The sequence below is a fragment of the Ranitomeya variabilis genome, chromosome 2, assembly GCF_051348905.1.
Source record: "Ranitomeya variabilis isolate aRanVar5 chromosome 2, aRanVar5.hap1, whole genome shotgun sequence".
NCBI classification, from domain to species: domain Eukaryota; kingdom Metazoa; phylum Chordata; class Amphibia; order Anura; family Dendrobatidae; genus Ranitomeya; species Ranitomeya variabilis.
Window position 1 is genome coordinate 841586786 of NC_135233.1, and position 12134 is coordinate 841598919.

Here is a 12134-nt window from a genome sequence, read left to right on the forward strand (position 1 = left end):
CAGTCATGGGCTTAACAAAGTTCTCCAGGAATTCCATTTAGGATTCCCTCACACAACCGTATAAATTGGACAAGTGAAAGCTGATAAAAAAAAAGTATTGTACTCGAACCAATGCTATTCAATGAGACAGTGCAGATCTGCATATTTTTCTCAGTTGTATTCAGTGTGAGAAATAAATCGCAGCATATTTGATTCCAAAATCGGAGAGGTGCGAGAAAAAAATCGTATGCCATACGGACCATCAGTATGGCATACGATTTTTACAGAGACATTGCAATTCTGTAACAGAGGAATGGTCCTGTAAAATATTAATAGCTGCTGAGTAAAAGACAGATTGTATACGATACGGACAGCACACGGATGAGAAGTGAGAAAAAAATCGTATCACTCTCCTGAATGAGAATGGGACCAATTTCTTTGTACACAAGTGTGGCCCCGGCCTGATAAGGTATCTAGTACCATATTTTCTTCCCATTCTCATCACCCCCAATATAAATCAATAAATAAGTCAAAGAAGCAAACCAAAAGCCTGTATACAGCTGTGTCAGTTAAAAAATAAAAAGTATGGCTCTTATAATATGGCAAAATAATAATGATGTTGTTATATATAATATTTCTTTAATTGTTTACAGTTTTTAAAACACTAACAAAAGATTTCTGAGTAATATTCGGCCAAGAACTCTCAGCTTTATACTTTGGATACTCACAACTGCTGGATAAATATATCTGGAACCCACATCTTTTCAATGGGCACTGAGATGTCCTTTATACCACCACACTCTTCTGGATCCCATTTTGCAAAATCATTAAACCACAGCTGAAAAATATATAAAATGTTGCTAGGCAATGGTAAAACATCTCAAAGGATTCACTTTTTGATAAGGCTAAATATTGGGTTTGGGCAATGAACATAAGAGGAATTAGTATGTGTGTCTTTGCTGAGGCAGGATTAACTGTGAGAACACCTCTTGATTGTAGGGAATGACAAATAGATTTGTCCTACAGGTATCAGGCACATATGGGAATACTTCTTTTATATTACCAGATACTTTATTATACTTGAATATTGGATCATGCTGTAGCGATCAGCCGCTGTATGTTCCTGTGCGCAGAGAGCAAGCACTAGGGATCACTCACATGAGCGTATAACGTGGTCGCGTGCTATCCTATGTTTTGTTGGATAGCAGTCATGCCAACACCGCATGAGAAAACAATCACAGAACGCTGCGAAGTGCATCTGATATTCGGATCACATGCACCCATACAAATCTATGGGTGCGTGTGAAACATTGGACTGCACTCGGATCTCATCCGTGTGCATTCCGATGTCCGCACACATAGACAATGGAGAATATGGAGAAATTAAGTTCTTCATCTTCTCCGCACCAGTGAGACGATTCTTATGTGAGAGAATCAGATTACACTCAGATGACCCTGATTCCCTCGCATGAGAGAGCATACGGCCGTCTGACCCAGAGACAGGATCACACAGTAGCGAGCAGCCGCTGCATGACCCTGTGTGTTGTGAGCGTGCACTACACACAGGATCACAGAGTAGTGTGCTGCGAGCAGGCGTTACAGACAGGAGATGGCACCAGCGTTGATACTGTGTGTGCTTTTGTTGGGATCCTACCGTGCCAGTACACAGCGTAGGTTTGTGGACTGAAATCAGGCAATTCTTCCTACACAATCGATCCCTATCAATAAAGCTAGGGGGCGGTGTGTGGCCTGCTGATTGGGGGGACAGAATGGTGCACTGAACCCTTTGCCACACCAAGGGTGCACCAAGGAGCGCATGTAATAAAACAGTTTTTCTATACAATCAATGGAAATTTATACTGCAGGAATGACTGTATATGTAGTTTAAATCAAGTTTTGGGGATGACAGAGGCCCTTTCAAAGACTTTTCTGCTCACTCACCATACGTATTGATAGAAAGGTTGTCAGTAGTTGCTCTTTTTCATTCTAAAAAAAAAAAGAAATAAAATAGTTTTAGTATGAGATAATCTGCACATAAAAGACTTGTGCTCAATGTTTCTAGTGATGGTTGGAAATGTTTCTAATTATTAGGGTATGTGTACACTGGTAGCCTACACAGAGGATTTTTCCTCCAGATTTTCCAGACGTAAAATCCTCTGCGTAGTTGTGAATCCCCAATACATTTTGAAAAATTTTAATCCACAGCATGGCAGTTTAGTCTGTCGACTTCACAGTGGATTTCAGCCTTTGAAATGCAAGGGAAAGTTTACATATTGCATATTTTCTGCAGAATTTGTTGCAGAAAGTTCTAATTTTGTTGCTTTCGTCTGAAACAACCCCATTCAGATAAAAGGAAATTTCTGCAACAATATCTACAGCGTGGAAACTCACCGGGTAAAAGTATAATGCGAGACAAATCTGCAGCATTTCTGCAAACCACCCATTTCACTGCAGATTTTCTACTGCAGGAATTCTGCGTTGGATACATTTATTTTGACAAGGAACTCCATGTGTTTACTGGCTTGCTCAGACAAGCATGTCAGCACATTGACCAATGCAAGTTAATATGGTAGTTCACATGAATATTTCTACACACAGACTGATGGTCTGCATGTAAATTATCGCAGAATGCACTAATACATTCACTATTATTCTGGTATACCATTATATGTGTATGTGTGTGAAAAAAATGGTTCACATATAAGTTACTCTCCATATGTCATGTGTTTTCATGGATCTATTACAATTAATTAAGGGAATCTATCAGCAGATTTGTGTTATGCACTCTACAGACAGTAGGCGATAGAGGCTGGAACACAGATTTCAGCGATGTGTCACTTATTAAGCTGTGTGCTGTTGTTTACTTACAATTAAGGTTTTATCACTAGGATATTGTCGTTGCTGTTACTAGCTGGCCACGTGAGCACTGGTCCGACTCCACCCCCCTCTTCTGACAAGCAGCTCACTGTCAATAGACAATTATTATCTTATCTTACTCCGCAGCGCTTTACAGACATTATCATCACTGTCCCCAATGGCACTCACACTATAAATTCACTACAACCCACACAAACATGGGGAGAACATACAAACTCCTTGTAGATGTTGTCCTTGGTGAGATTTGAACCCAGGATTCCAGCGCTGCAGTGCTAACCACTGAGCCACCGTGCTGCCACAATGTACATATAGAGCCTGGTTTGGGCGGGGTAAGGCTAGTTTCACACTAGCGTTTTGCTGAGCTGCGGAGGGCTGCGGACTTCCTCCGTGAAGCCCACGGCCGCACCTCCGCCGCTCAGCTCCGCCTATGTCTGCATACGGCCTGCCTACCTATCTTTAACATTAGGTATGGAGGTTGTGCATCGGATGTATACAGATGCCTCTGCATGCGCTGTTTTGACGATGCAGAGAAAAAAAAAATTACAACCAGCTGCGTTCGACGTGGGTCACCGCATCGTCAAAACGACGCATCCGCATACATCCGCATACATCCGCGCGACCTGCGTACTTAATGTTAAAGATAGGTACGCAGGCCGCATGCGGTCGTAGGCGGAGCTGAGCGGTGGAGGTACGGCCGTAGGCGGGGCTTCACGGAGGAAGTCCTCAGCCCTCCACAGCTCAGCAAGACACTAGTGTGAAACTAGCCTTAGCTTCCTCAGCTCTGCTGCATTGCTAAATCTAGAAACCCTGATTGTGTCACAACTGCTGCACTCAGTAAGGCTGGTTTCACATTTGCGGTTGTGTCCACAGCGTTTATGCCGCATACTTCTGCATGCGTCGTGTTTTCTTATCTTTAGCATTAGTGACGCAGGTACATGCGATTGGATGCTTTTTGCTGCATTTGACGACGCATGTGTTGTTTCATTGTCTGCGGCTTGGAGCGGTAAACGCAACATGTTGCAATTTCGGAGGTGTGAATTTGCCGCCTAGAAACGTATGCGGTTGTTAGCGGAAGGAATGCATAAAAAAATGCATTTCAGTCTATAAGAACGCATGCGTTCGCAAGCACACGCGTTTGTTTGCGTTTGTGAACGCATGCGTTTTTCCACAGTAAACCTGTCTAGACACTAATTAGCCACCCCCCACATACAAACTGATAAGAAGGAGTGGGCATTTGCAGTCCACAATTCAGCAGACTGGGAACAAGATCAGTCACTGGAAAGAAACTGTGAGGAATCTCCACTTTCAACAATGTGAGTATAAAAGCCAATGTCTGTTTTTTCTTTTTTCTCTCTTTATATGTACTAATAATTTCTGTCTCTTTTTTTCTTGCTGCATTCATCAGAATGTCGTTGACTTCTTCCGAGGAGCATCTTGGCCCTGAACATGGTGGAAATGAAAGTGAAGTGAGTACTCACCTCTTCAGATTGGAAAGTATTCTCTGTCACATCTACACATGTGACAATTTTTTTTTCTTTTTCAGAACAGTTCTTTAACTGCAGCAGAGGCCGAGCAGGAGCAGCATGGACAAGATCGTGTGGCAAGGTGGCGTGTAAGTATACCTGACTGATTGTACTATTGTTGACTGTTCATTTCTTCACTTTGCTTATTTCTTTACCTATTTGTTCTTGACTTTTTTTTATTGACTTTAATTATTCTTGCCTGTTTTCTGTCTCTGTTGTTTTCTTTCTTTTCCTGATTTTAATCTCTCCAACATTAATGTATTTCTTTCTTTTCTAGGTTCCAGAACGGGATGAGGACCTCATTGATAATGATATCCTCATCTCCCTGGTCCATGAGCGAGTCCCGTTGTGGGACACCCGGGTTCCGCAGCACTTGAACAACGTGACGATCCGGCGACTATGGAATGAGGTGGCCCAAGTGATGATGGATGGCTGGGACGATGCCCGCCTCAGTTCCGCAAGGCATTTCATAAGTATTGCAATGCGGTGTGATGCAGCAGTGACCTTGGCCGGGATCACACAACTGTGTGTGATGAGAGAAACTCCTGAGAGTTTCTCTCATCACACACACAGTTGTGTGATCCCAGCCAAAAGTGCATTGTCTAACCATTTTTTTTTTTAAAACAGTGCTCAAAGTCAGAACACGTTGGCATTCGATGAAGGATCGCTTTAACAAGGACCTTCGTCAAGAGAGCCGGGTTCCCAGTGGTTCTGGAGCAAGGATCAGAAAATATAACCATCATCGCATGCTGGCATTTTTGAGACAGGTACTTGCCCAGAGAACGTAAGTATTTTTGTGGTGTATTGGATTGTGTTGTATTGACTAATCTGTATTTTTCTGTTCCACAGGAGTTGGCGCTTTTACTATTGTAAACCTTTGGTACTAATGCTTTTCTTTTTACAGGACCTGGAGCAGCACTCTTGATCCTGGTTCTGGAGTGGTCCTTCATCGAACAGCCACGGACCCGTCCCAGCCATCCATCAGCGCAGCAGCAGATAGTTGGTGTGCAACACATGCAACACAGACTGGAGACCAGGAAACTGATCCATCAGGTGTTCCCCTGTCCCAGTCCTCTGCCTCTTTTTTTGGCGGGGCTCTTCCCGCTAGCAGCAGAGGGCCTCGGACAGGTCACTCATGCCCGAGTTTTTGCACTTGAGCTCGATCTTTCATTATGGACTCAAGGCGATGGGAGACAGACTGGATAGTGGCTTCAACCTTATGAATACACTTATCCAGGATGTCACCCGAAGCCTTGACCAAGTGAAAGCCGACCTCCAGAGGTCAGCACATCATTTTTTTAAAGGGAACCTGTCACCCCCCAGGCGTTTGAAACTAAAAGAGCCACCTTGTCAGAATGCAGCATTACTGCTGCACAAGGTGTCTCTTTTAGTTATTGGTGCTGTAACTGCAGAAATAATCCGTTTTGTAATTAGTCCCAAATACCTTTCTTCAGTCCTGGAGGCAGGCCTTTCCCCCCCTGCTGCAGACACCACACAGCCGTCACTCAAATCCTGTTGGCGCCGGGTACCGCCTCCTCATCGCTGTTTTGAAATGAGCCAGCGCCTGCGCTCTTTTCTCCTGCCTTGGGCAGGTGCAGTGAGCGCTGCCCGTCCTCTGTCCTCATATGCAGTCTAGCTGACTGCGCCTGTGCGGCCGCCCTGCCTGTGAATCCCAGCCCCGCAGTGAGAATAAATCAGAAGACACTGTATCCTAAGGTACACTCAACAGTTCTTCGGGCCCTGGTCAGTCTGTAGTTAAAAATCCTTTTAGTGTCGTTCAAGTCCTGACTGGAATAGGGCTTCAGTAGGTTTTCACACATCTGAAAGGCCTCATCCCCAACCATAACAAATGGCATCGGTGGGCCTTGAGTGTTGGGGAGAGGTCGTGGCAGGTGAAAATTAAAATTTTTGCTATACAAACGGCCCATATCTGAGTTCTTGAAAGTCTGGGAGTCATTGCCCGGCCAAAAGCTCCAATGTCGATGGCGATAAAGCTACAGTCCGCATCTGCTATTGCAATGAGCACTACAGAAAAATATTTCTTGTAGTTAAAGTACTCGGATCCAGATCTGGCGGGTTTGGTAATCCGTATGTGCTTTCCATCCAGTGCTCCCAAACAGTTGGGGAAATTACACACTCTCCAGAATTTGTCGGCAATTTCCAGCCACATTTCCACGGTGGGTAAGGCTTCTTTCACACTAGCGTTAACTGCAATACGTCGCAAATGCGTCGTTTTTTCAGCATTGACTAACATTAGCGACGCATTTGCGACGCATTGCCACACGTCGCAACCATCGTGCGATGGTTGCGCCGTGCTGTGGCGGACCGTCGGGACCAAAAAACGTTACACCTCCCCGCACTTCACAATGGGGCAGCGGATGCGCTGGAAAAATGCATCCGCTGCACCCGTTGTGCGGCGGAGACAACGCTAGCGTCGGTGACCTCGGCCCGACGCACCGCGACGGGCCGAGCCCGACGCTAGTGTGAAAGAAGCCTCACGGGATAAATTCATCCCGGAGAACGTTCCACAAAGCCCAGCAGGTTTCCGCAACTATTCCAGACAAGGTGGAAATTCCAAGCCGGTACTGAAAATGGAGCGATGATAAGCTCTCTCCGGAAGCCAGGAATCAGCCAAAAAAGAAATAAACAAATTACGAACAATTATATTTATGATGGGGTTTTCATAAACGCATAAAGTAAAAAACAAATAATACATGGCAAAACAATAATTATTATGACAGGCGTTTTTTTAGAATTATTACGTACCTTAATGTGACCAGGAGACGTTCCTCTGCAGGAATCGCTCTACGGAGCTGGGTGTCCTGTCTCCGGATGGCTCCTTGGACACGACCTAGCAAATCCCGAAAGGTCTCTTGAGACATCCTGGTATATTCCGGAAATTTGTCCGGGTTGGCATTGAGCTCGCTGTATAGGGTGTGGTAGGCTCTCCCAGAGTTCAATAACGGGGTGTCTCCAATAACGCCGACGCCGTGTTCTTCTCTTTCTTTCTCTATTTTTTGTTGCTCACAAGCAAACGCATAGGCAAGAAACAGCTTTATATTTAAATCCAGGTTGAAATAAAAGCTCTCCATGCGAAGATCCATCATGACACAGGATACAGTAGCAAAATCTGAAGATTTCAGCTGTCCAAATGTCTATATAAAGATATCCCATAACACACGCCCACTGTTGTCCCATTGGCGGTGTCTGTTTATCTAGATTTTTCTCCTGTAAATTTTTCCACCATGCACACAAAAAACGCAAACGAATGCAAAATGCATGAAAAAGCATGCAAACGCTGTGTTTTTTTGACCATATGTGTAAGCTTATGCGTTTAAAAACCGCTGCGTTTGCACGCGTTTGCACGAGTTTGCCTGCGGTTTATCGTGCGTTTCAGGTTGCAGAAGATACGCTGCGGATTCAACCGCAAATGTGAAACTAGCCTAATCTAAGTGATACATTGTTGGAGTCAGGAATGTTCTCTTTGCCTACATCATGCTACTCCCAGGTAGCAAAAACCTGGTGACAGATCTCTTCTAATATTAGAAACTGTGTTTGACCTTTTATTATTTACCACATTATTCATGTAAAATGTGGATGCCATACAAATATAAAAAACAGATGGATGACAGTATGTATGAAAAATTATATATTTTTTATATCTGGAAAACAGACAATTTTACATAGACTTTTCTTAACTTGGCTAATTGTTCAATTCTCTTCCAGAAATAACGGATGATTTTTTCATCTGTATTGTCATCCAAATGCTAGCTACATGCTATTTGTATGGCATCCATGTGGTATTCGTCTTTATACATCAGAAATGAATATGATTTACAAGATCATAAACAGTTTACTATGTTAAGAATTGCAATGTAAAAAAACAGATTTTATAATGTTGATGTACGGGATCCGATTTTTATTCCTGCATCTACTATAGATTGTAAGCTTGCGAGCAGGGCCCTCACTCCTCTTGGTATCTATTTTGAACTGTGTTTTTGTTACGCTGTAATGTCTATTGTCTGTACAAATCCCCTTTATAATTTGTAAAGCGCTGCGGAATAGGTTGGCGCTATATAAATCAAATTATTATTATTATTATTATTACATAATTAAATAGGCTAGTCTCATCTGAGATTCTAAAAGGTATAGTACATGCTGTGATTATTCTCATGTGGTCATATGGTCCATGATAAAAAATGAGGTCATCTGAACAGCTCTATTCAATAACACTGGACAAGTGCTGTCTGTAATTTTCACGATCAGCACTCAGATAAAAAATATAGTCATATGAATGTAGCCTTACAAAGAGGTCTGGGCTGGGATCGCACATGCAGTGTATAATAGCTAAGCGTTAGACATCTGCAATGAAAATGAGCAACACAAAATGTGCATGTTCACTTTGTTGTGGCCTTTGATGATGATTTGGATGCGAGTGTGAAATTTTGGCATAAAAATGATCAAATCGCCTGCAGAAATCAGCAAGTGATAGGACACGCTCTGGATTTGAAAATCTTTTGCATCATTACAAGCCACAAATTTTATAAATCTGTATATTCCTGAGCTCAGCACCAGAATGGTGGCTTAAATCTTAATATTTGTAATAAGGGTCTGTCAACCCTGTTTCAGTCACTAAAAGGGGCATATGTAAACTATCAGACAGCTTTTATGAGTAAATCTACTGATAACAATAATGATATTCTATCTATAAAATACCTGCCCGCAAGCATTGAAAGGTTTCCCTAATATCACTTTGTCTCAAGCATGTTCCAAATTCACAAACCAAGTTTGATGTTCCACTGCAGTAAAATTGTCAGACAGCCTAAGTCAGATCAGAACACGCAGATGGAATCATAATGGACCTGCTCATCAAGGCGTTTTTGGCAGTTTTAGGGCTGTCCCACACGTCCAGATAATTCCGGTACCGGAATAAATCGGTACCGGAGTTATCCGTGTCCGTGTGCCTGGGAACTCACGGAGGCCATACGTGCGGCACACGTGTGCCGCCCGTATGGCGAGTGGGTACCACACGGAGCGTGTGGTACCCACTCTGCATGGTGCTGAAGCTGCTGAAGCTGCGATTCATATCCTCTCTGCAGTAGCGTTTGCTGCAGAGAAAATATGAAGAATAGTGTTAAAAATAAAGATTTAGGTGTCCGCCGCCCCCCCACCCCCTGTGCGCCCCCCCACCCCCTGTGCGCCCCCCCGCTGGTCAGAAAATACTTACCCGGGTCCCCCGTCGGCTGTCGCTCCTTCCTGGTCTGGCCGCGGCTTCTCCTGCATGCGGTCACGTGGGGCCGATCATTTACAGTCATGAATATGTGGCTCCACCTCCCATAGGGGCGGAGCCGACTATTCATGATTGTAAATGATCGGCCCCACGTGACCGCATACAGTAGGAGGCGCGGCCAGACCAGGAAGGAGCGAGGGAGCGGGTAAGTATTTTCTGACCAGCGGGGGGGCGCACAGGGGGTGGGGGGGCGGCGGACACATAGATCTTTATTTTTAACACTATTCTTCATATTTTCTCTATAGCAAACGCTGCTACAGGGAAGATATGAATACCGGCTTCAGCACCATGTGGGGGGGACAGCGCTTACTGTAGCGCTGTCTCCTGCACGCACACGGACCCCAGACGGAGAATGTCCGTGTGAGGTCCGTGTTTTACGCGGACCCATTGACTCTATTGGGTCCGTGTAATACGTGCGCTCCCACGAACACTGACATGTCTCCGTGTTTGGCACACGGAGACACGGTCCGCAAAAAATAAATGACATCTGAACAGATGCATTGATTTTTATGGGTCTACGTGTGTCAGTGTCTCCAGTACGTGAGGAAACTGTCACCTCACGTACCGGAGCCACTGACGTGTGAAACCGGCCTTATATGGTAAAGCTGCTTGAAATGTCACAAACGTTTTGTGATAATTGTAGTTGGGCAAAACGTTTATGACTTTTGGTGTCTTTACACCAGTCCTTTAGAAAGAGGGACCAAGGCACTCCAATTTAGGATAATTCTGAGAAAAAAATATTTAATTTTCTTTCTGTTACTTTCTTTCTGATTAGTTAATTTTTGCAGCCTTAGGCCGGCGTCACACTGGCGAGTTTTACGGACGTAAGAGCGCAGAAACTACGTCCGTAAAACTCGCATAACATACGGCACAATTATTCTCAATGGGGCTGCTCCTATTAGCCGTATATTACGGTTCAGTATTATACGGCTTTCTACGGCCGTACAAAATCGCAGCATGCTGCGTTTGTCAGCGTACTGCGCAAAAAAATCGCCAATGAAAGTCTATGGGGGCGAGAAAAATACGGATTCCACACTGACCAGCAGTGTGACTTGCGAGAAATACGCAGCGCTGTTAGTGAAAAGTCGGTAATTCAATTGCCGGCTTTTCATTTCTCCTGCACAAACCCGACAGGATATGAGACATGGTTTACATACAGTAAACCATCTCATATCCCCCTTTTTTTTGCATATTCCACACTACTAATGTTAGTAGTGTGTATGTGCAAAATTTCAGCGCTGTAGCTGCTAAAATAAAGGGTTAAATGGCGGAAAAAATTGGCGTGGGCTCCCGCGCAATTTTCTCCGCCAGAGCGGTAAAGCCAGTGACTGAGGGCAGATATTATTAGCCAGGAGAGGGTCCATGGTTTTTGGCCCCCCCGTGGCTAAAAACATCTGCCCCCAGCCACCCCAGAAAAGGCACATCTGGAAGATGTGCCTATTCTGGCACTTGGCCACTCTCTTCCCACTCCCTGTAGCGGTGGGATATGGGGTAATGAAGGGTTAATGCCACCTTGCTATTGTAAGGTGACATTAAGCCAGATTAATAATGGAGAGGCGTCAATTATGACACCTATCCATTATTAATCCAATTGTAGGAAAGGGTTAAAAAACACACACACACATGATTAAAAAGGATTTTAATGAAATAAACACAGCGGTTGTTGTAATAATTTATTGTTCTCTCAAATCCATTTGCAGTCCCTCGCTTGGCAACATAATAAACGCACAAGATACATACCTTCTGATGTACTGTCAGGTCCAACGATGTAATCCATCTGAAGGGGTTAACTAATATTACAAGCAGGAGCCCTGCTATAATGCAGCTGTGCTCCGTGCTTGTAATTCCCCTGCGAATGAATGAAATGTAGGTCATTGACCTACATTTCATTCATTCGCGGTGATGCGCCCCCTGGTGGATGTCCTCATATGACCTGGAGCGTGGGAAAAAGTTCCCAGGCTGCAGTTCATGAGAACATCCACCAGAGGGCGCCTCACCGCGAATGAATGAAATGTAGGTCAATGACCTACATTTCATTCATTCGCAGGGGAACTACAAGCACGGAGCACAGCTGCATTATAGCAGGGCTCCTGCTTGTAATATTAGTTAACCCCTTCAGATGGATTACATCGTTGGACCTGACAGTACATCAGAAGGTATGTATCTTGTGCGTTTATTATGTTGCCAAGCGAGGGACTGCAAATGGATTTGAGAGAACAATAAATTATTACAACAACCGCTGTGTTTATTTCATTAAAATCCTTTTTAATCATGTGTGTGTGTGTTTTTTAACCCTTTCCTACAATTGGATTAATAATGGATAGGTGACATAATTGACGCCTCTCCATTATTAATCTGGCTTAATGTCACCTTACAATAGCAAGGTGGCATTAACCCTTCATTACCCCATATCCCACCGCTACAGGGAGTGGGAAGAGAGTGGCCAAGTGCCAGAATAGGCGCAT

General features: G+C 44.1%; 1 protein-coding gene across 1 annotated transcript in view; it reads right to left on the reverse strand.

Annotated features, from left to right (window-relative positions):
- The window catches only part of LOC143803965 (5-hydroxytryptamine receptor 3A-like), a 110534-nt gene that overhangs the window by 91779 nt on the left and 6621 nt on the right, over positions 1-12134 (reverse strand). The window contains exons 3-4 of the mRNA XM_077281715.1: positions 1921-1965; positions 708-817 (exon numbers count right to left, since the gene is read on the reverse strand). Coding sequence (XP_077137830.1) covers positions 708-817; positions 1921-1965 — 155 coding nt within the window. The remainder of the gene's footprint in view (positions 1-707; positions 818-1920; positions 1966-12134) is intronic.